The 26,573-nt window shown below is 42.8% G+C and overlaps 1 protein-coding gene and 1 long non-coding RNA gene across 7 annotated transcripts in view; both read left to right on the top strand.

Annotated features, from left to right (window-relative positions):
* Lin54 (lin-54 DREAM MuvB core complex component) overlaps positions 1–12,457 on the top strand; it is a 69,222-nt gene extending 56,765 nt beyond the window's left edge. For all 6 annotated transcript variants that reach the window (XM_057772723.1, XM_057772726.1, XM_057772728.1 and 3 more), the window contains 6 exons: positions 2,600–2,691; positions 3,303–3,374; positions 4,663–4,765; positions 4,922–5,059; positions 6,747–6,949; positions 10,190–12,457. In XM_057772723.1, coding sequence (XP_057628706.1) covers positions 2,600–2,691; positions 3,303–3,374; positions 4,663–4,765; positions 4,922–5,059; positions 6,747–6,949; positions 10,190–10,391 — 810 coding nt within the window. In that variant the 3' untranslated portion in view covers positions 10,392–12,457. The remainder of the gene's footprint in view (positions 1–2,599; positions 2,692–3,302; positions 3,375–4,662; positions 4,766–4,921; positions 5,060–6,746; positions 6,950–10,189) is intronic.
* A 5,489-nt stretch (positions 12,458–17,946) lies between these two features.
* On the top strand, positions 17,947–25,876 carry LOC130876533 (uncharacterized). Its single transcript, XR_009057285.1, has 4 exons — positions 17,947–18,184; positions 18,272–18,429; positions 21,593–21,662; positions 25,105–25,876. It is a non-coding gene; the product is annotated as an uncharacterized LOC130876533 (long non-coding RNA).
* Positions 25,877–26,573: the final 697 nt, after the last annotated feature.

The following is a 26,573-nucleotide window of genomic DNA, read 5'->3' on the forward strand; positions in this document are numbered from 1 at the left end:
CCACTGGCTTGTGCTTAAAATAGCTGTGAGTTACATTACTTGGGGACTCTTTGAGACATGCAGCTTAGGTTGGCTTGGAATTCACCATGCCTCCTTCCGAGTGCTGGGAGGATGGGCATGAGCACACACACACACACACACAGAGAGAGAGAGAGAGAGAGAGAGAGAGAGAGAGAGAGAGAGAGGGAGGGATTGTGTGTGCATATGGTATGCATGTGCATGTATGAGGGGCACATGTCTGTCGGTGAGTATGCACTTTACATGAGTGTGCTCACTTGAGCCACCACAGCTGCTGGGCATTTACCTGAGTGCTGGGGGTCCAAACTCCAATACGCTTTTTGTTCGGAATCTCCAAATGGGGGTGGGGCACGTTCCAGACCCCACCTTCCGTACACCTAGCAGCAGCTTCCTGAAGCTGCCTCATTCCAGACTCCACCCCTGAGAGAAGTCTGCCTTTGGTGGCTCCTCCCCTGGAGATGCATGGGACCACGCCTACTGGCTGTTTATAACCTGGCTCTTAGTTCTGCCATGCATTCTCTTTTCCTGCCTTGCTGAGAATCTCCTGGGGGTGCTCTACTTTGCATTGCCCTGTTTATTTAATCTGGATTTACTAATTTGGTTTGATTTGGTTTATTGCATTGGTGGCAGCAGAGGAACTCAGCAACTGGGTATTTAATACCTCACACTTTTCTTTGTTTATTTTGTTTTTGAGACAGAGTTTGTCTTTGTTAGGGTTTCTATTGCTGTGAAGAGACATCAGGACCATGGCAACTCTTTTTTTTTTTTTGGTTTTTCGAGACAGGGTTTCTCTGTGGTTTTTTTTTTTTTTTTTTTTTGGTTTTTCGAGACAGGGTTTCTCTGTGGTTTTGGAGCCTGTCCTGGAACTAGCTCTTGTAGACCAGGCTGGTCTCGAACTCACAGAGATCCGCCTGCCTCTGCCTCCCGAGTGCTGGGATTAAAGGCGTGCGCCACCACCGCCCGGCTTTCTCTGTGGTTTTGGAGCCTGTCCTGGAACTAGCTCTTGTAGACCAGGCTGGTCTCGAACTCACAGAGATCCACCTGCCTCTGCCTCCCAAGTGCTGGGATTAAAGGCGTGCACCACCACCGCCCGGCCCATGGCAACTCTTGTAAAAGAAAACATTTAATTGGGTGGCTTACAGTTCAGAGATTCGGTCCATTATTGTCGTGGTGGGACATGGCAGCATACAGGCAGCCGTGCTGGAGACAGAACTGAAATTCCTACATCTTGATCCAGAGGCAACAGAAGTACACTGAGGGAAGCTTGAGCAAAAAAGACCTCAAATTCCACCCCTGCTGGGCAATGGTGGTAGATCCCAGCACTGGGGAAGTAGAAGCAGGTAGATCTTTGTGAGTTTGTGGCTGGCCTGATCCACAGAGCAAGTTCCAGGACAGGCAAGGCTGTTACAAGGAGACGTCTTGTCTCAAAAAACAAAGCAAAACAAACAAAAACCCACCCCCTTAGTGACATACTTTCTCTAAGCCATACCTCCTAATAATACCGCTCCCTACGAGTTTATGTGGACAAATTATATTCAGACTACCACAGAATTTTTTGGTGTAGCCCTGGCTGACCTGGAATTTGCTCTTGTAGACCAGGCTGGCCTGGAATTCAACAGAGATCCTCCTGCCTCTGCTTCCCAAGTACTGGGATTAAAGGTGAGCACCAGGGCCGGGCGGTGGTGGCGCATGCCTTTAATCCCAGCACTAGGGAGGCAGAGGCAGGCGGATCTCTGTGAGTTTGAGGCCAGCCTGGTCTACAAAGGGAGTTCCAAGACAGGCTCCAAAGCTACAAAGAAACCCTGTCTCGAAAATCCAAAATAAATAAATAAATAAATAAAGGTGAGCACCACCACTGCCTGGCTTGATCTTCTCTGTTGTATGGCAAATCCCTTTTTTACTATTTGTAATGTGGTAAATAACATAGCACCTCTCTTACAGGTGGGCATACTGTAACAATGCTGTGAAACAGTCATGCTGTAATAGCACTGTGAAACAGTCACACTGTAACAGGCAGCACTGTGAAACAGTCACGCTGTAACAGGCAGCGCTGAGAAGCAGTCACGCTGTAACAGGCAGCGCTGCGAAACAGTCACGCTGTAACAGGCAGCGCTGAGAAGCAGTCACACTGTAACAGGCAGCACTGTGAAGCAGTCACGCTGTAACAGGCAGCGCTGAGAAGCAGTCACACTGTAACAGGCAGCGCTGTGAAACAGTTATGCTGTAACAGGCAGCGCTGAGAAGCAGTCACACTGTAACAGGCAGCGCTGTGAAACAGTTACGCTGTAACAGGCAGCGCTGAGAAGCAGTCACACTGTAACAGGCAGCACTGTGAAGCAGTCACGCTGTAACAGGCAGCGCTGAGAAGCAGTCACACTGTAACAGGCAGAGCTGTGAAACAGTTACGCTGTAACAGGCAGCGCTAAGAAGTCATGCCGTTTCACTGGTGTTGACTGAGGGCTATGGAAACCCACTAGGAGGTTTATATGAAATTCCCCACTGTTTGTCCTGTGCTTCTTACTCATTATGTCTGAGAGTGCTATCCATTTTTGCAAATATTATATGAATTTATTTCTTATAGTTACAGCAGTCTTCGTATGTGTCTATAGCAAGCAGCTCTAATTTTACTGGAACATCTGGTATCCAGACACAGGCAAGACTTCCATTCAATGGGTGAGTATTTTTAAAATATATAAATCAAATTAGGTCAGTTTAAGTACAGCATTAAATAGATTTATTCCAAATACATTGCATTTGGTTTTCCCTTTAAAGCCGTGTATTTGTCTAAAGTGCTGTGTTCTGAAATACTTCAAATGGACAAGTTTGGAGACCATCAGTGAGGGACTGCCTCTCACTCTGAACATTGTAAAATGATGTTAACTGTTGTTTTTCACTGTCATTGCTTAGCTGTTGGTTGCTGCCTTTGCTCTACCAGCTTGTGAGCAGTGTGGAGTGAGTTAGAGGGTGCGTGCCAGTCTGTCCCTGCTACTTGTCCTTTCACACACCAACCTCTCCTTCCTGCCTGCCTTTACAAGTAAACCCTAAGAGTTTTCGAGCTGTTTTCTACTTCTGTTCTTTTAGAGGGAACAGTGTGTATGATGTAGTCTTCAACAGCTTCTGATAATATTTTTTTAAAATATAAATGGAATAATCTAGCAAAATTGTGCTAGAAATGGATGCATCTATTAGTTTTACTTTAGAAGGAATTTGTAGATTGAAATTGTTTCTAGTTTTAGCAATTATTTTAGTTAATTGAAATTATTTTTTTGTGTGTGTCTGGATAGCATAATACCATCAGAGTCTGCCAGTCGGCCCAGAAAACCCTGTAACTGTACAAAGTCCCTGTGCCTGAAATTGTGAGTAGTTTGTTGCTCTTTGCTTATTTGATACACCTAAGAATGTTGTTAGAATTAAATGCCGCTAGTTGGGCATGCTAGTACAAGCACATAATCTAGCACTTGGAAATGGAGTCAGAAGGGTCCTCAGCTACAGAGTGAGCTTGAGGCTAGCCTGAACTACATGGAACCTACAAGTAGCTAGATGATAGATAGATAGAGAGATCTAGTTAAAAATTCCTAACAGACAAATTTTATTAAATCTTAACAATTTAAATAAACCTAAATGTGAATGGTTGAACATACATTGTACTTTAAAAACCATCCTTTCATTGGTTTAGAAGAAATTAATCCAGGCATGGTAGCCTATGCCTATAATCTTGTCACTAAGGAGATTGGGGCAGGAGGATCGACAGGAGTTCAATATCATCATGGATTATCTATGGTAGTGGGTTTAGGACAGCCTAGACCACAGTGTAAGATCCTGTCTGTAAAAACAACAAACAAAAACAGAAGAAACTAATTTTAGTCCTCTATACACCAGTAGGGCTTGGGGACCCAACACAATGAGACGTAGGTTATGTGTCATTATTAACAAGTTTGACCTTGTTTATGATCTTATGTGGTCCCCCAAGCGAGTCCTTGAATGCAGGGCTGGAGAGCTGGCTCAGGAGTTAAGAACACTAGTTGTTCTTACAGAGAACAACCACTTGGGGTTCAATTCCCAACACCCAATGTTGCTCACAGTCACCTGTAACTTCCATCCTGGGGCATCCAGTGCCCTCTTCTGACCTCCATGGGCTCCAGGCACGTACATACATGCAGCAAAAACACTCATACACATTAAAAACCAATTAGAAAAAGTTGATTGGATGATTAATTTTCTCATTAGGATTAAACTAAAATATTTGACATGGAAAAGCTCAGTCCTTTTGGAGATTGGGATTCTAAGCAGCACTGTTCCAGCCTCTGGGGTCTGTAGTAAGAATGAAGGCTGGCCCTTTTCTCAGGATTTTGAAATAACTCACTTCAGGGCACATCAAATTACATAGCTCTTGTGTTGGCATCTGTTAGTTTGACTGAGTTTTTAGGATAAAATTCCAGAGTTTGTGACTTGCTTAGATGTTGAGCTCTGATGCATGATTGGCAGTCTGAATGCGCTGCTGTTAGTTAACTGTTTCAGGAGCTCCGAGCATGTTCCTAGAATGTACTGCATTTATCACAGGTGGAGAGGTGCACGCATACGTAATCAGATCAGTGCTATTTTATTTAAAATGACTTTTTAATTTTATCTGATTTTTATCTTCAGATACTGTGATTGTTTTGCAAATGGTGAGTTTTGCAACAACTGCAATTGTACCAATTGTTACAACAATTTGGAACATGAAAATGAAAGACAAAAAGCAATAAAGGTGATTTTTTTTCTCATTTAACTTAGAAAAATCTCTTTGTGCCTATTTCTAAAGAACTTTGTTGCTTTATAAAGATAAATATTAATTCTATACCTTTGAAGTATTTAAATTGAATCTATAATTTAACCTCAGTTGGTGTTTGATTTGCTCCAAAAGGCATGCCTTGATAGAAATCCAGAAGCCTTTAAGCCGAAGATAGGGAAAGGCAAAGAGGGGGAGTCGGATCGGCGGCACAGCAAAGGGTGTAACTGCAAACGGTCAGGATGTCTTAAGAACTACTGTGAGTGCTACGAGGTAAGCCGTGGCTGTGGGCAGGATTGCACCGTGCTGCTTCAATTGAAAAGACGCAGTTAGTGCAGGGGCACCTTTCAAGCCAGGTTTGAGAAAGCTGTTCCTACCATGTGGTGGTGGTGCATGCCTTTAATCCCAGCACAGGGGGCAGAGGCAGGCAAATCTCTGAGAGTTCAAGGACAGCCAAGGCTGTTCCACAAAGAAACCACTTCTCAAAAAACCAAAAGAGAGAGAGAGAAGAACCATTCCTTAGACTCATCATTCCATATGGGTCACTTTCATTAGCTGGGCTACTCAAAGGTCATTCCTTGGACTTGTGTAAATCAGAATACTAGTGTGCTAATTTTTCCCTTAAAATAGTAACATAGCCACAGAATAACGACAGCAGAGCTGCTAGGCCACGGCACAATAGTACCCAACTAGCTCCATGGGCTCTTTAGACGTGCATCCTGGAGTAACCTGAAGGAAAAGGTTGTCTCTCCTAGCCTGGCAGTAGTCCCCTAGGAGGGCTGCTCTGCAGGAGGAACCCCGACTGCTCTAGTTGAGGCACTGTCTGCTCAGTCACCAGATCCTCTCCCACTGCTTCTTGACACTCGGCCAGCTGGGTTTGTTCCTGGACCTGCTGTTTTCTCTGGAGAATCACATGTAAAATCACCTGCTTCTTGCTTCAGACAAGGTCATAAACTTACTATTTTTTTATTTTCAAAGCTTAAATGTAACAATCTCCCCTTGCCTGATATTAACCCTTTGTGTTGATTCATTCCTATAGTTAGATCGTCTATACTTTCATTCTTTCAAATGCCATTTTCAGAGAGGAACTTCCCCCACCCCCAGTTTTGACAGAAAGCCACTTGGCAGACAGTACTGCTAATGGGTCCCCTCTCCTGCGCTCCTGCTGCTGTGTATACTGAAGGTCTGGATTTTCGGGGTTAGTTGTTTAGTGTGTGTGTTTGTGTTTGAGACTGGGTCTCACGAAGCCTAGGTTGGCCTTGAATCACTAGCTAGCTCAAGTTGGCCTTGAATTACTAATCCTTCTGCTCTGTTTTCCAAGTGCTAGGATTATAGTTGTCGGCCATCACACTTAGCTTCAGTCTGTGTTTTCATGTAAATATACTTTATATTTGTACACAGGAGAGCATACTAGTTTATGGATTTAGATTATTGAAGGGCTTGGGAATCTGATTCAGTAGAAGAAACTGCGTGTGGCCTCCTTTCTCCCTTTTTCCTTTGGAGATGAGATCTCACACTTGTAACCTAGCCTGGCCTCAAATTCATGACAATTTTTTTGCCTCATCTGATCAAGCTTAGGCATGAAATCCCTTTAATGTGAAACCCTGAGTTTCTCTGCATAACTGTGAGGTCACTGGTGTGTTAATGGTGATTTGATTGAGGTTGGATTCTTAGCAATCTTTTAAAAATACTTTCATATCTTATTTATATTCATTCTGATGAAAGTGTTAGTCCTATCTGGGTGAGACTCTGTAGTCAGAGTCAAAGAGCTGCAAGACCTCGAGACAAGCACTGTTGTCAACTAATCCTGATTTATCCGCAGGCGCAACCTTTGTTAGCAGACATGCTTCTATGTAAGCTCACCTCTGTTGACAAGACAATGCTATTACTTTTCTGCTGCGGACTTACTTACAAATAATATTTTCTGTTTTTGATTTGGAAACTTTTGTAAATCTTTCAGGCAAAAATAATGTGTTCCTCAATCTGTAAATGCATTGGCTGTAAGAATTTTGAAGAAAGCCCAGAACGGAAGACCTTGATGCACTTAGCAGATGCAGCTGAAGTAAGGGTCCAGCAACAGACAGCAGCCAAGACCAAGCTATCCTCTCAAATCTCAGACTTGCTGACCAGGCCAACCCCCGCTCTGAACAGTGGAGGAGGAAAGTGAGTCAATACTTCTCAAAGCCTTTTTATCTCTTTCTCAGATGTTCACTTTTAGTAAGGCTTCTTTTTAGGGAGACAGGGTTAAATTCAGACTCTACACTGTTGCCAACCTGAATTTTCCATTTTCCCTCCACCTTACCTACCTTTTAAGTTAGTCGAAGGAAAACCACTCTCAGATTCTGTGCTTTCTACAACACACAGAAGTTCTTTGGTTTGCTATGAATAGTAACTGGATTTCTTCCTACCAACTTGAGGTAAGTATGCAATGTGAGAAACTCCTGAGAAAGCAGGGCTTCATTTTTCCAGTGCTGCTTCTCATTTCTTTTTTTTTTTTTTTTGATTTTTCGAGACAGAGTTTCTCTGTGGTTTTGGAGCCTGTCCTGGAACTAGCTCTTGTAGACCAGGCTGGTCTCAAACTCACAGAGATCCGCCTGCCTCTGCCTCCCGAGTGCTGGGATTAAAGGCGTGCGCCACCACCGCCCGGCTGCTTCTCATTTCTTGTGCTCTTGGCTAGACTGTGAGACTATGTTCTGACTTTTCCTCCTGCTAGTGGACTCTGAATTGCCCTCTGTAGTCCACTCCCCTATTTCTGCTTTTCTGAACTACTGTGCTCGGTTGTGGAGCAGCTTGTCCTAAGTCAGACAGTAGGTACAATCTTGGCTGCTTTTACTGCTCAGGAGCTGAGGCAGGAATCATTTAGAGTTCCAGGGAAGCCTGTGCAATAGAGCACCCCATCTCAAATCAAAATAAAAAATAAACAGCTGAGCATGGTGGCACACACCTTTAATCCCAGCACTCAGGAAGCAGAGATAGGTGGATTCCAGCCTGGTCTACAGAACAAGTTCCAAGACAGCCAGGGCTACACAAAGAAACCCTTTCTTGAAAAACCAATAAATAAGTAAAATCAAATTAATTAATAAAGTAAAAATAAAGGTATTGTATACAAAGTACATAACATAATTACCTGAAAAGAATATATGCCAAAGTGTTTAAAAATAAATAATAAAGGATAAAAATGGGTAGACCTGTATTTCTATCTGAGTCGCTTAGTAGTCTGGGGAACACCTGTGTCTCTTGTCCAGGCTTCCGGGTAATTGCATGAAGAGCTGCTTTGCCGGCAGTAGTTTTCAAGGTCTGCTTCTAACACGTTGATTTGGACTTGGATTTATATTAGACAGTGTATTAGAGATTAATTTAAGAAATTAAGAGGATGAACCTTGCAAATGATCTATTGTAGCAATCAGCATGTAGGTCATGACCTCTTTGAGGCTTGAATGGCCTTTTCACAGGGGTCACCTAAGACCACCCTAAATATCAGATAGTTACATTATAATTCATGACAGTAGCAAAATTACAGTTATGAAGTAGCAATGAAAATAATTTTATGGTTGGAGAATCTCTACAACATGAGGAACTGTGTTAGAGAGTCTTAGCGTTAGGAAGATTGAGAATATTAAATGCTGATGTTGAAGAAAGGTACAATATTTGTAACTTTTTTGGTATAAAGTAGTTTGGTTATTAGGTTTTTTTTTCCCCCTTTTGTTTTAATTTTTAGAGACAGGATCTTACTATGCAGCCCGTACTGGCCTTGAATTCACACTCCTTCCGGCTTAGTCTGGGTTACACAACTGTGCTGACACACCCAACTCACCTATGCGTTTACACAACTCGGTGTGTGAGTGTGATTTTGAGGAGGTCAAAGGAAGCTGTGTGGAGTAGGTTCTCTCTTCATGCCTCTTGTGTCCAGGGACGGAACTCTGGTTGTCACACTGGACATCACGATAGCCTCTTAGAACGGAAATAGCATTTACAAAATTTTCTTGACTTAAGTGTGTTAAAAAGGGGCAGATACCTAATTAGGGTTATGATATAGATTCTATATAACATTTTAATGATTCTTAAAGATTACTAAATCTAATCTCTGGATATTAAAGATATTACTACAGTAAACCCCCCCATGTTCATAATGTAAGTGTAAACACAAGGTTATACACTGTAGGGCTGGGGGTACAGCTCAGTGGTAGAGCATTTGTATGTATGAGGAGGTCTTGGGTTTAACCCCCTGAAACACACACACACACACACAGTGCACATGTAATTAAAGCTATGTTTTTAAAACAATTGCTTAAGGCGGGGGAGATAGCTCAGTAAAGATGTACCTGAATTAGATCACCAGAACCCACATTTAAACAAAAAACTGGACATTTTATTGGGTGGTGGTAGCACACACCTTAAAAACCTAGCACTCGGAGGTAATGGCAGATGGATCTCTGAGTTCCAGGCCAACCTGGTCTACAGAGTGAATTACAGGTCAGCCAGGGCTACACAGAGAAACCCTGTTCTTGAAAAACCAAAAACAAAACAAGGCTGGCGTGGTGATGTATACTGCTAACTCAGTACTCTGACAAGTAGGTAGGAGAATCCCTGCTGCTCACTGACCAACAAGTATAACCTACTTGGTGAGTTTCAGGCTAGTTGAGTCCTCAAAAGACCCTAGGTAGACTACCCAAGGAATAACGCAGGTTGTCTCCTCTTGCCTCTGTGTGCACATGTATTCATACATGCATGCACACACTCAGTGCACATGGACATACACTAAGAGAAAGATGAGACTGAAAACTTATACCAGTATGCTCAGTTGATGTCATACCTGAGTTTGTTTTGTTTTTTTGAGACAGAGTTTCTCTGTATAATAATAGTCCTGGCTGTCCTGGAACTCGCTCTGTAGACCAAGCTGGCCTCAAACTTGAAGAGATCTGCCTGCCTCTGTCTCCCAAGTGCTGGTAGTAGATGTGTGTGCCACACATTTTTGCTCTTTGTTTTTAACAGCTAACATAAGAGAGTATAGTAGAACTTTGTTTCAGCAGTTCTTTGAGTTCCTAGCAATGGCCGTGGAATCCCTTTGTGTGTCAGGAAAGAGGACAGAAATCAGAACAGCTCTCGCGGAGCGTTTGCACGCTGGGAAGATGTGAGTGGCGAGACACCCAGTGTAGGTGCACACTGCATCATTTCTTTAGCCAGATAACACGTCTGGGAAGTAAATCATATGTTTTAGGTTAAACATATTTCCTGCTAAATATTTATTGTTAGATGTGCTTGCTGAGACCAAACCTGTATCTTAATTTCTTGAGACTGTTTGACTCACAGACCGATGTCCCTTATGCTAGTGCAGCATGAAGATGCCAGTAGAAACCGATCAACTTCATGATCATCTGTGTTTCTCTCTCACAATCATTTCAGATTGCCATTTACGTTTGTAACTAAGGAAGTAGCTGAAGCCACGTGTAATTGCCTTCTTGCCCAGGCAGAGCAGGCAGACAAGAAGGGGAAATCAAAGGCAGCGGCAGAACGGATGATACTTGAGGAATTTGGACGGTGTTTGATGAGCGTCATCAACTCTGCAGGAAAAGCAAAAAGTGACCCTTGTGCCATGCACTGCTAACTCTTGCACAAAAGACGGACATGGAACTATACAGAAAATTTAAGGTGCCAGGACACTTGATTTTCTAGAAGATGACAATTGCTGTATTTTAATTCAGCCTTTGTTTTAAGAGACCAGAAACTATACTATTGAATGAGAAGAAATTTTAAATGAAGAAATTGGTACATTTTAAATCTTAGTTAATTCTGCCTGTGTCCCTTCAAATTTTTTCTTTAAAATTTTTTCCTTTATTGTATTATAAATTTTTTTAATTTGCTTGGGTTTCTTAAGAATTAGATGTTCTGTCCTGATTCTATTGACAAAGTACATTCATAAATTATTGTAATACCATTTATGATGTATGGTGTTGTATGACTTTGTTCAGTAGAAAGAGCCAAGGCAGCAGGGGTATTTTCCATTCTTTGGCTCCAGATCCAGAATCTTCACAGGTAGAATGTCCACATAACCAGATTCTTAATGAAACATATAACATTTTGTCTAGAAAAACACCATCCTTTTAAGGAAAAATCAGCCTTTTTGGGAGGGTTCTTTAATACTATCTTTTGTCTTTGGGAAATTAGAAGGGGAAACAATCCCAATCATACTTTCCAGTTATGAAGTTTGTATTTTCTTTAAAGAAAGCAAAATATCAAGGGACAGTGATTTTCAGAGGATGGGCAGTGTCTTTATGATAAGGAATGGCTAACGTGTTCTGGGATGTCTTCATCCCTTTGAAGTGGTGGTTTGTTTTGTAAAAATTGTCAAAGTCTTTATGGATAACTACTAAAATGAGAGATTGTGTGAATTGAAGTAAACATTTTATGTCAAGATAATATAGGACTCATAAGTATCAAGTAGAGAATGGACTTGGATGGAGAAGCAAGGGTACAAAGCTGTGAGATTATGTACGATTAAGTTTTTATCCACACAGTTCTCTGTAGACTTTGGAACTAAGTTTGAATCAGTGTGTGTTACCTGATTTAGTGGAGTGGGCCTCCTAGCAGCTTTCACAATTGAAGTGAGCTATCTTTTTATAAAGGTAGTTTAATACAGCTTTGTTTTTAGCCAGTGATTTGGTAAGCTGAGGTGTGTGTGTTCTCATAATTGCAAAAATAACCTGAATAATTTTTAGTAATTAAAAACTGTATAATCTTAAGAGCCTAATGTAATAGGACTCTTGAGTGTTTGAAAATGGGAAAAACTATGTTGGAATTGAGGCATTTTGTATGGTACCTTAATCCTCGGTAACTATTAGCATATGCTTATAACCCTGCCTACAAGGATTCTATAGTTGTATGTAGTGTGTATATATGTTCATATGAACATGAAAGATATAGGCAATAGAAATTAATGCAAAGAGGATTCCGTTATTCATTAAAGTATCCTCTTTTAAATTGTGGATTTATAAATTATAGTGCAGTAACTTTAAATGTAGATAATGCAGACATTCTTAGCACCTCAGTCTAGTGTGTCGAAGTAAACTTTGTATAAATGTAAATTAGTCTAAAAGGACAAAATAATATCTAATCAAGTTATTTTTCAAAAGACTGCAATAAGTTTTTGGTTTAAACCTAAACTTTGTTCATTTTGTATATATTATGTGTTAATTTTAATTGCACCATTGTGATGTGTATTTATATACAGTGTGCACAAAATGTTTGTGAATTTTTGATTATGATTGTAGATTATGTATGATGGCATTGCTTAAGAATGTTTTGCTTGTAAAACTTTGAAGGTGCAATCAAATGCTACTAGTCTGACTTTTCAGAACCTCTCTAAAGTATCGAGCCCTTTCTTTCTGTCTGGTCCTCACTAAGCAACCTTTTGTATTAGGCATTTGCATCAAATCCTGAACAAAATTAATAGCCACATTAATTTACCAATTTTAAAAGATTACTTGGGGAGGGTTCGGTATATAATTTTTAAGCCCTATTACATCCCAAAGTAGAAAGATTATATTTACTAGAGCTATTCAAAAAGTACACTTTTCTATATTGTAAAAACAGGGCAGAAGAATAAATCATACAGAAAATAAACATTTATACTATTCTGTAAGAAAAAAAGGTTTTGCATTTTTTCTTCAGTTCAATAATACCAATTTTAACCATTTACCATGCAATAAGCCTTTTTAGTTACCTGATTTTCAAGTACATTTGACATTACTTGTAAAAAAACTTGAAGGCTCTCATCTTTGCACAGTTCATTAGCATGAGTCGCACTGAAATGAGAATATGCATGTGATTTCCCACGTCTATGGCAGAAATGCGTCTGCTCTGTTAGTTCTGTGGTGCTGAGGTCGTAGAAGCAGCATGTAGATCTTGTCCTGGAGATGGAAGCTTGGTATTGTAGGCACTGAAGTCAGAGCCCTGGCTGAGGGAGGAGGATGCGCTGGCTTAGTGACCTCAGTTTTTGGTACTTCATAACTGACATTTTGCAATCTTATGTAAAATGTGAATAAAAAATAGCTTCAGAAAGTTTTCCAGTTTTTTCTGTAATGCAGATTAGAAAAAGAATACTCACCACATCATTGAAGCCTACTTAGGCCCCTCAGCTCCACCTCAGGGCAAATCTTAAACATTCTGGTTTGTTGTTGTACTGTGGGAGATGAAGTCTGGGCCTTGGTAGGCCAAGCTAGCACTCTGTTACTGGGCTGCAGCCACGGCCCTATCCTAAGCACCGTATGTAGTGTTATTATTTATTCATTAGCTTGCTTCTGTCAGGGATTGAACTTAAGATCTCATGCATGTTGGTCAAGTGTTCTGCTACAGAACTACATCCCCAGTTGTGAAGCTATTTACCTTCTAGTTCTTTAGTTTCTGTTTAATTCGTCATATGTGAGGGTTTTTGGTTCTCTCCCTCCTACCCTCCCTCCCTTCCACTTCCTCTTCCTCCATCCCACCCTCCCTCCCCCTCCCCCTCCCCCCCCTTCCGTCTCCGTATTTATTCTAGGCTGGCCTCAAATTCATGACAGTCTTTCTGCCTCAACTTTCCAGGATTCTGGGAGAAATTACTGATGTGAGTCATTCACCTGGTTTTTTTGTTTGGTTGATTTGGAAATTTTGAGGCATTGTCTCATTGTAGCTCAGGCAGGCTCCAGCAAGTAAGGGTTGTGCTGAACCCCTGGTCCTCCTCTCTCCCACCTCCCAGTCTGTGACATGTGTGCCACCACACTCAGTGTGTTGTATGGGGTGCTTTTTTGTTTGTTTTGTTTTCAAAGATTTATTTTTGTGTGTATGTGGCTGGGGAATGTGGGGTGAAATACGTGAATGGGTACGAGTGCCCTCAGAGCAGCGTTGTCAGGTTCCCTGAAGCTGGAGTTGGGGTGGCACCAAACCTCAAGTCTTCTGTCAGAGCAGTAGGTGCTCCTAACTACTGAGTGTTCTCTCTGGCTCTAGCTGTGTGTGGTTCTTTGGTTTGTTTTTGTTTTCAAGTGGATTTTAAAGCCTTGATTCAATCCAGGGCCTTCCACATGCTAAGCAAGCATGTTACCTTCTGAGGTAGGCTCCAAGATCTACCATTTGAATTTTTTTTTTTTTTTTTTTTTTGAGACATGATCTCACTTTCCTACAGGTAGCTCAACTGTGTAGACTGGACTGGCCTCAGACCCCCAGACCTTTGCCTGCCTCTGCCCTGCAATTTTGAGGACTAACGATGCTCGCAAAGGCTTTTAATACTTCTTAAATGATAAAGCTTTATGGTAACATTTAAGACATTCTTAATTGCTAAATATTAAGTATATTCAGGATGTTATTATAAGATCACTACAAGTTGTAATTCTATAATAAGGAAATAAAAGCTGACTGTATATAAAAAGAAAACATCATACCAAGATTAAGAGTGAGCCAGTATTTTTTTAATCAGTGTAGTTCACTGAGTTAATATATATCAATGACCATGCATCCTAAAAGTCGCAGGAAGTGATGGTGAGTGAATATAGAAAAAATCCAAGTGAGTGTTACAGCACGTGAATTATATTTCATAAAATTTTTTGCCAAAAATGTAGAAAAATGAGTACCCATTTATAATAAACAACAACTATTTAGCAAACTAAGGATAACCAAATAGAGTATTTACAGAATGCCACAGTGACCTACACTCATGGTGAAGTCAAGGAGTTTTCCCTATGTGACTGGGAACAAGACATTGCTATTCATTACTTCCTGAAGGCCCTTTGTTTAATAAGGCAGGGGTAGAAGCAGGCCCACAGACAAAATGAGTAAGAAGCCTGTGGTTAGATTATGGGCTTGCTTGCACAGAACAACGAGTTTAATGAAAGCTACTACTGAATTTAGCAAGTATACAAGAGACAATTGTATTTCTATAAACTGGAAATAAGCATTATGAAATGGGAGTTTTAAACAGGTATGGTGGTACATGGCTTTAATCCCAGCACTCGGGAGGCAGAGGCAGGTGCATCTCTTTGAGTTCAAGGCCAGCCTGATCTACAGATCGAGTTTTAGGACAACCAGAGGTACACAGAGAAACCCTGTCTTGAAAAAAGAAAATAATAAAAAAGAGAAAGAAATGGACGTTTTAAAATTATCATAATATTGATAATTTAAAAATATCAAAAATATGAAATATGTGTGTGCAATACAGTCTATGCTGAAAATTAGAAAACATTGATTTAACAAAGGAAAGATTTGTCATGCCTTATACAATTTAGTGTTATACCAGTTCTCAAATTTATCTATAGACTGAGTAGAACTATGATCAAGTCCCTGTAGGAGTTATGTAGTTATTAGCAAGTAGTTGGAAAGGAAAAACCCAGTGCCCAAAACAGGGCCAGAAGAGTTGGTTTGCAGGGCCACTGAGCTATCTCCCAATTGATTCCTCACTTCTTAGCTGTGCTTTAAGCTCTACAATCATTTATGTCTTTACCTATAAAAGATAAATAATACATGTTTCGTAGCTGGTCAGAAATTCATAGGCCTGGAGGTCACAGAGGATGGACCTCTCCCTCACAATTAGCAACGTGTAAAACTGGATCGAAACTGCAGGCTCTGATGAAACACCATGACCCAGAGAAAGTTGGGAGGAAAGGGTTTATTTGGCTTACACTTGCACATGGTGGTCCATCATTGGAGGAAGTCAGGACAGGAACTCAGGCAGAGCAGGAACTGGAGGCAGGCACTGATAATAGAGGCCATGGAGGACTGCTGTTTATTGTCTTGCTCAGCCTGCTTTCTATGGAACCTAGGTCCACTAGTCACGTGATAACCCACCTACTATGGACTGGAACCTCTCATGTCAATCACTAATTAAGAGAATGTCCTACAGGCTTGCCTATAGCCCAGTCTTCTGGAGGCATTTTTTCTGTTGAGGCTCCCTCCTCTCTGATGATTCTATTTTGTGTCAAGTTGACATAACCAGCACTTAGTAGGGTCTATCTACATAGCCCTGGCTATCCTGGAACTCACTTTGTAGACCAGGCTGGCCTTGAACTTAAGATCCACCCGCCTGTCTTCTAAATGCTGGGACAAAAGGCATACACCGCTATGCCTGGTATACTCATCGTCCCCACCCCTTTTAAAAGTTACTCCAAGTGGGCCTGTCAATCACCTGAGGAGGAACAAAAATAAACTATCTGTTGTAGAAACTTTTTATAAAAGTGTTCCTAAAAATGTAGGCTGCTAAAATAATCTCTTACCAGTGTCCACTCTCACCCCTTTGAGTGTTTATGCCAGTGGTCCCTTGGGCCGTGGTTTACTCTCCTTTGAGCGTTTATGCCAGTGGTCCCTTGGGCCGTGGTTCATTCTCCTTTGAGTATGTACTTCATTATACACTGTTGAACCCCTTTATCTTCAGCAGTTTGCTCTTGAGTCTCATCTCAATTCCTAAATTGGCAATTGCAAGAAATGAAGAGCTGAGATCCGAAGGAGAGCCAAATGACACAAAGTTGGTTGGAGGATACGATAACATAATTTGTATAACTCTCCTGGGATATTTTGGATCTTGATAAGTTGAAGCTAGTGTTGACTTTACATAAAAGCTAGGAAATAGCCAGTTGGTCGCACGTAAGGAAATAAATATATGTGGTTTTTCAAGAAATTTCAAGGTAGTTAGAAATGCTCCGATCCTGCATATAATGGTACCAGCATCTAATTCCAGCACTCAGGAGGCTGAAATGTCAATCAAGAGATCTAGGTCATCCTCAGCTATATTGGGAGCTTAAGGCCAACAATAACAGCAACAAACACCAAAACCAAACAAACTGAAGTCCCAGTGGTGGGGGAGGGGGAACCTCACCTGTCTTAGACACTCCACAAGGCTGACTCAATTTCCAAGATTGTTGAGGGATGGAATGTTATAGGTCCAGAGCCAAATTATCTTGTGCTATTTTTAGTAAGAGTCAAGAAAGCTGCTTCCCAAAGCAGCACACAGATCTGGTCTAACACAACACACATCCTAACTAGCATGGAGAAGCTTGAGATTGTCGGGGGTGGGGGGTGGACCAGGGAAATGGGGAGTCAGAAACAGATTCAAGTGGGAATTGTTTAGAAGAAAGATAACATTTGGGACTTGATTGTCATTTGTGTTTGTTGTCACATTGACACATCTAGAATTATCCAGGGATGGGCCTGAGTATGTCTGTGAAGGATTACAGAGACCGGTAAGACTCATCTACTGTGGGAAGGGAATCCTCAACAGTATAAACGTGGACACCGACACCGTAAGCTGATCATATTAAAAACGTGCTGTGCATACACCCAGTGCTGGGAGGTAGGTAAAGGTGGAACTTGAGGGCTCTCTGGCTTGCCAGCTTGGCCTAATTCGTCGATCTTCAGTGACAAAAAAAAAAAAAAAAAACACGTTTGGGACACGGTGTAGGGTCTCGGTCTGCGAAAGCCAATGCAGGAATGTTTAAGGCCAACTTGGGCTGCATGTATATTTTCGGGTCTGCTTGATCTACACAGGGGACATCATCCAGAAACGCAAAAGGTCCTACTTTTCTCCTCGGTATGCCTTCAACAAGGTATGAATGACTTTCAGAAACCGGGGTTCACATTATGGATCCCAACTCGGAAATTTCCTACCACACCTCTGAAAGGCTGGGATTACTGGCGCTCACAACCACGCCAGCCGCCTACAGCCTCACTTCAAATTTAAAAAAAAGGGTAAACGAAAGTCTTTGGAGGAACCTCACTCAGACCGGTCAACACTGCGCGCTAGACAGGTCTCTAGATGCTGCCGCGCCCCGCCCCACTTCCGGTTGTGCACACCCACCGGTGCCACGCTCAGTGCCACCGCCCCAACCCTTTCAGTCCCGCAGCCGTGCAGTGGTTCGGTGGCTGCGTTTCTTTCCTTCGGAGGCCCGAGGACCGGTCGCGATGTTCCATGCGGACTCGCCGAGGCCGTGATCCTCTGCAGTACAACTTCCGGCCACCCTGCCCTGTGGAGCTCCCGCGAGACCTCGCGCTGGGGTAAACTCGGTTCCACCCGAGTGCTTTGCGGGTGGACCGGAAGGGCGGGCTTTGGATGCGCGGACCTCCAATCCTGCCTCCCGTAGGCGCCGCGCTCGACCGTCTAGTCAATCGCAGGCCACATCGTGTCGCAGCAGCCAATCGGAGAGGCCTGGAGCCTCTCAGATGTGCGGTGGGCCATTGCCTTTCCCTGCTCTGAAGTTCTTTTGTTAGAGCTCTGTGGCTTCTGTGCCGAGTTCGTTTGCTCCGTGCAATCCGGCGCCATCGCGTTTTGGGCGAGCGCTGTATAATGGATAGTAGAGAGGCGGGAATCGACCCGACGCCGAGCTGGCTTTGGCGATGGTGGTGCGCGCTCCGGAGGACCGATTGGAGAACGACACCAGGAGACAGGTAGGGACAGGGCGCGATGTCGGCTGAATGTTGCAAACCAAGCTGGGACAAAAGATTTAAACCCTTGCCTCGTGCCTTCTTTTGTAGCTCACTGATTCGGAGGTGACGCAAGAGCTTCTGGTGTGACTTGGCTCAATGCATGTGATGCCACAGGAGCTTGACCAAGGATGTCCCGGAATCTTAATTTAGCGAATCTTTTTCTGAAGACGTTTTGCCTCGATGAGGGAGTTAGTTCATGAAAGAAGGTAAGGTCTCGTGGGCCCTTGAGTCCTCTAGTGCGATGGCAGCTGCCCAGCAGCGGAGACATGAGAGAAGGGGCAGGCGGAGCATTGTTCGGGTTTGGGAATGGGGCATCGTGGATAGCTTTCAGGGTTGAGAAGATCTTAGAAGAAAACAAGTCAAGTTACTCTTATTTACACTTTACAGAACGAAAAAACCGGCCAGCTGAAGGCGTAGTTTTATTTTTTCAAGATCTGTAGCGTATTCTTTACCTCTTTTCTGAATAATGGTGTAGGCCAGCTATAGAAGCATGTAAAGGTTTCATTTCTTTATATCCTTCAAATGATACTAATTTTCAAGTCAAACTGGATCCCCACTCCCGGCCGACTTTTGATTGAAGTCAGCAAATCATCGAGGCATTGTTCACCCAGCCACACTGGCCTCGAACTCATAGAGATCCGCCTGCCTCAATCTTCCAATTGCGGGGACTGAAGGTGAGCGCCACCATTGCCCGGCTCTTTTAATTTTAAAAGAAACCTTGGGGACACCGGCTGCTGGGGGAGGACATGGTGCATCACTTACTTGAGAGCTGAGATCAGGGCTTTGTGCCAGTTCTCTTGAGTGAGTTGTTTCACCTCACAGTTAAATCTACAGTTCGGTGCAGAAGTATAGCCTCAAAGAAGCAGCTTCCAGCACATCTGAGATTCAGTCCCGGGTCTTGTGCGCGCTTTCGGCTGCTCCATCAACCTGTACTTGTTTTTAGAATATTTACAGTTCTCTGATAATTTCTGAATGGGTCTCCCAAAAGGCTGGGAATAGAGGTTCAGGTCAGTTTTAGAAGTTTTACGTCTCCTCTAAAGACACCTTTATTCCTTTTAAGACAGGGCCTCGTGTAGCCCAGGCTACCATTAGACTTGTATGTAGCCTAAGATGGCTGCCCACCTCCTGAGTGGTGTGCTCCAGCTAAGCCCGGGTAATGTGGTTGTAGAGGTTGCTAGGGTGCCATGCACTCTGGGCAAGCGTCTACCAACTGCGCTTTACCTCTACCCTAGGAAACTCCCTACCCTTTCGTCCCAGAAGCAGCTTTGTGCCCTGTGCCCTATAGATCACCTGTTCTGTGTGTTGGAGATGGGGTAATAAACCAGTGCACAGGATTTTTGTGGCTGGCTTTTTCTGTAAAACAGCTTTGGAAGATGATCTTTTTATTGCCTGGGTGTAACCTTGTATGTGTAAGACATCAGTTGCCGGGAGTTTACATGGTTGGTTTTTATTTTTTGAGTGTTTATTAATAGTGATGCCTAGAGTGTGGACAGGTGTGGGGTACATTTGTTTCTCTAGATTGTATTAGTGGAATTGCTTTGCAAATTCCTGTCCCCACTTGGCTACCAGCTGAGGGTAAAAGTTCCATTTTGGTCACATGTTTATAGGTAGCTTGTAGTGAGCTCCTTCCCTGAAGGTTGTGGAAAGAAACCTATGGGAAGAGGCAGAGGCAGGTGAATCAAGTTCAGGCCAGCCAGCAGCAGACAGCCTGTCTCAGGCACACTAGGATGAGTTTCTTTGCTTGGCACACGTGCTTCTATCATAATCTTTGTTTCCAGGGAAATCTTCATGTAGTCGGAGGGAAAGCATTTGGCCACCTGGCACTGCACAAAACTTTGCCTTCAGTTTGTAGCTCAGTGAACAAAAGCCAGGCTCAAAAAGCCAGGATGAGCAAGACGGCTCTGGTCAGAGCATGGGCACAGGCCTGGTGGCACAAATCAGTTCCAGAACCCATGTAAAGGAGGGAGGGGAGGACTAGCTGGACTGCAGCTCACAGATAACGAATAACAAGGAGACATAGTAATTATGAAATCTCGGGTGATGGCTTAGGCTTGTTTTTAGCTAGCTCTTATAACTTAAATTAACCCATTTCTATTAATCTACTTTCTGTCTCCTAGCTTTATTACCTTTACTCTGTACGCTGCCTGTATTGCTTCCTCTGAGTCTTGTTGTCTCCTTGAGACTCCGCCCTTCCCAGTGTTCTCTCTGGGTGGTGGGGTTGGAGTGGACTTCAGAACATGCAGAATTTCAGGCTAGTCTGGGCTACACAATTAAACTTTGTCTCAAAAATAATGCATAACTGCTTATGTTACCGGCGAGACAGCTCAGTGGTTAAGAGCAGTTGCTGGTCTTGTAAAGGGCCCAGGTTTGTTTCCAGCATCCATGTTGCCATAACTTCGGTTCCAGGGGACCTGGCCTCTGGGCATCAGGCATGCGGGTGGTACATAGACAGGCACAGATAAAATGACTATACATAAACATAAAATACACAGATTATAATTGAAGAAAGCTATGTGAAATGTTTAGTACTTGAATACCTTCGTTAAAAGTATTAAGAGAACATGAGGTACTGATGAGCACTCTGACACTACCATAGCAGAGGGTTTCCATTGCTGTGAAGAGACACCATGACCACTGCAGCTCTTAGGAAAGAAACCATTTAATTGGAGCTCGGGGAGCCAGGCGGGAAGGCCTAGTGCTGGAGCGGTTGCTGAGAGCTTTACATCCTGATGTGCCAGCAGAGACCAGGGGCGATACTGCACGTACTTTTGAAAAGCCTAAGTTTGCTGCCGCAGCACCTCTTCCAACAAGGCTACATAACCTTTTAATCTTCCCTCACAGCTCAGCTGAGGGCAATGCATGCAGATAGATGAGCCTGTGGGGGCTAATCCTCCCCACAGAGGAGTATAACCTAGGATAGGAAAAGGGAGGGGATTCAGCTGAGCAGAAAGCCAGGTTAGCATCTCCAGTGCTTAACTGGACTCCTGCTGCTGTGGATTTTCTAGTACAGGTAAGGGGTTCCTGATAGCCTGACACACTGCTACTGTGCCTCGTCTTATCTGAATTTTGACTGTGTTTTTGTAATTACTAATTACAAATGAGGAATTGCAAAACACATGTAATTATGTCATAGGCTCAGAGGTGTCTGTTCCAGATATTAGAACACTTGCAGATTTATATCAAAGGTTTTGGTCTCTACTGTTTCCTCTAGTAGCTTCATATCCGATGATTAAACCTTTCACTGCTGTTCACATAATGAGCCGCTGTGATTACCAAGGAATTAATGAGGATATGTAAGCTCTGCTAAAGGTGCTCTTGAAACAGGCATTGCTTCTTACTCAGTGATTGAAAAGAAAATTTCTTTTTCAGGGATCGTGTTAAGGGTGGTATCTGGAAGAGATGTGTGGCGTTGGAAGGTGATATGAAATACACAGGAAAGGTATAATAATAATCTGTTTTCTGTATTAAATATTCTGGGAGATACACCCTGACCTGAAATGAATTATGAAGTAAAACTGGAATTCTAAAGGCTTTGGCGAAATCTTACTTTCCTATTTTTGAAATGGTAAAAAAAAAATTATTCCATTTATTTACTGTGTACATGCTGATGTGTGGAGGTTAGAGAACAGCTTGAGTTTGTTTTCTGTGACCTTGGTCTCAGGTACCCTACTCAGGTCACCTGTCTAGTGACAGGTGTTTCACCTGCGTGTATGTCTGCGCCGTGTGCATGCATGCGTGCTTGCGGAGGCTAAGAGGACATCAGATCCCCAGCAGCTGCAAACAGTTGTGGAGCTGCTATGTGGGTGGCAGGAGCGGAACCCCGGTCCTCTGGCTGAGACTTGGACTAGCTCTGCTTCCTATAGAAGCTGCGGCTTGTGCTTTCATGCAGCAATGTTTCCCACAGTGGCCCTATGGGGCACCACCAACTTTGTTGGAGGATTTTAGTGCTGTGCCTGCTGAGCCTCTGCTCTGTGGTCCTTCAGATTCCTGGCTAGTTCCGCTAGCGCCTTCCATGCTCTGTGTTCTGTAACTCAGATAGTCACGAGGTGTTCTGCTTCTGATCTTTCTCTAGAAAGTATTAGATCTAGGGTTTCTGGTTACCAATTTTAGATAGTCCCAAGTCTTCTGAGGTTATATTTCCCTTTTTGAATATGAATTGAGCCTTTTAGTTAAAATCGTTTTGGTTTAAAGTAACAGATATTCTCTGTCAGGTACCCAGGGCTAGGTATTCTCACGGGCCTGTTGATTGTCTGAAGTCCTGACAGTTTGTTGTTTTTGTTTATTTTTAGAGACAGGGTTTCTTTGTGTAGCTCTGGAGCCTGTCCTGGAACTTGCTCTGTAGACCAGGTTAGCTTCAAACTCAGAGATCCTCCTGCCTCTGCCTCCCGAGTGCTGGGATTGAAGGTGTGCACCTCCACCGTCTGGCTCAGTTATACAAATATTTAACATTACTGAAGTATGTTCACGTTTCCCTCAAAGCTGCTGTGTGCAATGTGGTACTTGTTCTTCTTGTTGCTTATTTGTCCCTTTGTGAGCTCTGAGCAAGGTGGACGGTCAGGGAATCAGAATATTCCTCTTCTGTAGAACGCTGTGTCAGTGAGGGTTCTTCAAGGAACAGAAGTGATGACATAAAGAGGGTTGGTTCTAGAGGACGTCAGGGACTGTGGTCTAACTACCCAAACAGTGGCGAGGCCAGGAATCTGGGTGTCTCAGCAGCTCCAGTGTGGCGGGGAAACTTTAGAAGTAGGTTCTGAGACCAGCAAGAGGTGGGGCAAGCTGGTGGGAGCAAGGGCCTCTGTGTGGCCTTCCCACCCAGAAGAACTCTCAGGTGTGCCCAGCTGCTGGGTTTTAGTTGGTCCTGGACTAGTCAGGTTGCAACCCAAGACAGCTGGCACAAGTACACCACTCTTCCTTGGACACAGAGCCAGGCGATGGTGGCGCACGCCTTCAATCCCAGCACTCGGGAGGCAGAGGCAAGCGAATCTCTTTGAGTTCGAGACCAGCCCGGTCTACAAGAGCTAGTTCCAGGACAGGCTCCAAAGCCACAGAGAAACCCTGTCTCGAAAAACAAAAAAAAAAAAAAAAAAAAAGACTTGACTTTGAAGTTGTGGCATAATGTTGTCACCTTCAAAGTTGATGCTTGAGTTGCTAAAAACAAACACACATGATTCTTAACGGTTTAAGTAAGTTGGATTATATTCATAGCTATTCTCAGCCGCATGGGGGTTGCAGGGTGGGCTACATCTGCTAGGAAGATCTTAGTTCTTGACGGTTGGAAACCTTTAAAAATATTGCACACATTTAAAGGGGTTGAAGAGATGGACCAGCTGCTCTTTGGGAGACCTGGTTCCAGCTCTTGGCACTGACATGACAGTTTACAACCATCTGTGTGCAACTCTAATCCCAGGGGATCTAAAGCCATCTCTTCAGGCACCGGGCATGCACATGGTACACATGCAAGCCACTCTTACCTATAATAAATAGACTTAAGAAAATGTATCACACTTAAAACACAGAGTAAGTGGTATGATGAGGTGTGTTTTCCCATATAAGGCTTGCTTGGTGATGAGAAAACACCACTTAGGAGACAGGAGATTGTCTGAACAAAATAAATATAATAATACATTTGAAATTTTTATGAATTTTTTCTGACATGTTTATGTTAGATAATTGGTACTTATTTATAAAACCATGTATTTACATTTTAAAGGGCTCAGGCAACAAGAAGGAAACATTTCTCAGTAGAGCTTTAGAAAAGCAAATACAGATGGTAGTGGTTAGGGTTCTCCGCTGCTGTTCACATCCTAACTTGTGTGATTAATGTATGTGAGGACATTGCAAAGTCATGATTTAAATAACAGTGTAACTTCTGCATTGATTTGTCTGTTGATGTGTGGGTTTTTTTTTTTTTGTAGGAAAAAAAAGGATGTTTTGCTTAAGAGTGTGCCATTTGCAAATTTATTCAATAATTTGAAGATTTATATAAGGGAAGGGATTTTAAGATGTTATTTATTTAAAGTTAGGAACTTGTAAGTTATTAGGTTGCTTTAGTCTCTTAATTCTGCCTCAGCCTTTCAGCTACCTGGGATTTCCCTAGACTCTCTCTGATATGTAGAAACTGTGAGGGGACACAACCAGCAGGTAGGACATCTGACTGGTGATCAGTGTAACCAAACCTTGGGCTGTGTAAGGGCTAGTAACTGTCCTGCCCTGGTGTCATCCATACCTGGGCACTTTATATGTGGAAGAAAACTTACTTCCAGGCCACAGCTCTGGGATCGGAGTAGGAACCACCGCTGGGATGGTAGTAGAGGGACTGTCCTCTTTGATCTCTTAGCGACAGTTTGCTAATGGCCATGCAGGACCAGATGGACTGGTGTTTTACAAAATGGGTGAGGGGAGTAGCTAGACCTGCTAACTGCTGAAGGGAAACTCTGTCTCTCCCTAAATGAAGAATGTCACTTCTGTGGAAACAAGTCAGGAGTAATCAGACGTGGCCTAGTAGTTAAAGGGACAACTTGCAAAGGGGGACAAGAGCAAGCTATTTGGTGTTTGATGCTCTGGCTCCTTCCACTAAGAATCCTTTCCCGATGCCACTCCTGTTTCCATATGTAAGAAAATTACATTTCTTAGAAGAGTTCAGAGGGCACAAAGGGGGTGAGAAAACTAAGATCAATTGGGAATCAAAACTATAAAATCTGTGAAACAGCTGGTTTGAAATAAAAATAAAACTTTGTTTCTGCTTGTGAAGGAAAAGTAAAAAGACCTGTGCTAAACGGCCTGTAAATGTTGCAGGACAAAGCCTGTAGACCAGAGCCCACGCCCTTGGAGATTCTTACCCAAGACCCTGTCGAATAAATACTTATTCGCTCATTCTGCAGGGCCTGTTCAGAAAGAGGTGTTTCTCCTCCTGCTCTAAGAAAATGCTCTTCACACAAGCCTGATGGCCTGAACTAATTCCTGGAGCCCACGTGGTGGAAGAGAGCGGACTCCTGAAAGTTATCTTCAGATCACATATACACAATAAGAAAATAAATGTAAATTTTAAAAATCAAAATAGTAATCAAAACATTAGAATGCTGTTTTACTGAAATGTAGACGTGATGCAAGTGATTATGGAACATCTGGATGCTTTGTATAGTTTTGTACAAAACTTTACTCTTTTCCGAAATGAGAAAAGGATTAAAATTGTCAAAGGAATTGAACTCTGTAAATCTTTTTCTTTTGCAAAGAAAGAGTTATTTGTAGTGGTATTTTGCAGTGCCCTCAGATCAGATAGAGCTGGAGTTAGAGTGGTGAGCTGCCTGGGGTGGGTGCTGTAAGCTGAACTCTCTGGAAGAGCGAGTACTGAGTCATCTCTCCCGCCCAACTTTTTGTGGCTATGAATGAAATCTTTTGCATTCTAGAGAAAAAGCAAGAGTAAGATGTGCCATGTTGGAATATCATGACTGCCAATCAAAATGAATTGTTGTCCCGATAGAGGGCTAGCCCACTAGTTACTAGTCAGAAGTGTCCTTGTTTAAACATTTCAGAAGTTGTGTCAAATGAGGGTAGCTGCCCAATAAAAGCCAGTTTGTTCTTGCAGATCCGATTGTGTCGCTGTCTGGTCTGTGCTTCATTTGTAGTATACAATAAACATTCTTTTAACTGTTCTGACTTGGTGAGTTCTTTTACTGCCTGCTACTCCAAACCACAACATTGGGTGGAACAGTTCATGGCCTGTGGTCAGGGCAACCCTGATGGTGTTGAAAGGTTCCCCAGCTGTTCAATTACCATCACTAGTAGTCTCTGGGAGTGTTATTCCTGATACCCTTTGGCAGGCAGCTCATTCAGGGCAAATCTGCACATTGGCTCCTCTTTTTTTAGGCTTTTCTGGAGTTGGCAGCCACTGAGAAGCAAGATCTGTTTACCCTACTGAGGCTGTGCCTAAAAGTCTCCAAACCTGTCACTTCTTGTCATACCTTTTATGTCTCCCAGCCTGCATTCTGAGAGTGATTTCCTGAGGATTTCATGACATCTGATCCAGTAGCTGTGAAATTATAGGTTTCTTGCCATTTAGCTGTTGGCCCTTGTCAGGAATCTTCAGTAAGATGTACCTCTCCTTTAGAGAGTTGTACCATGGATATGGTTTGGACCCTTACTGTATAGGAGATATTAGGGTCACATTTCCCCTTTTATCACCAGGGGTCTTAGTCTATTGCTGTAGACTCATTGGGATGTTAGTTTCCTTAAAATGCCACAGTGCAAACTTAAGTCTTAGGTCTCTGATTATTTTATTAACATGCTGCTTGCTTATGTTCCTTAACTCACGGAGGGTGCTGTAAAAATTGTCTTTTGTTTTTTTGAGAGA

The sequence above is a fragment of the Chionomys nivalis genome, chromosome 6, assembly GCF_950005125.1.
Source record: "Chionomys nivalis chromosome 6, mChiNiv1.1, whole genome shotgun sequence".
NCBI lineage: Eukaryota > Metazoa > Chordata > Mammalia > Rodentia > Cricetidae > Chionomys > Chionomys nivalis.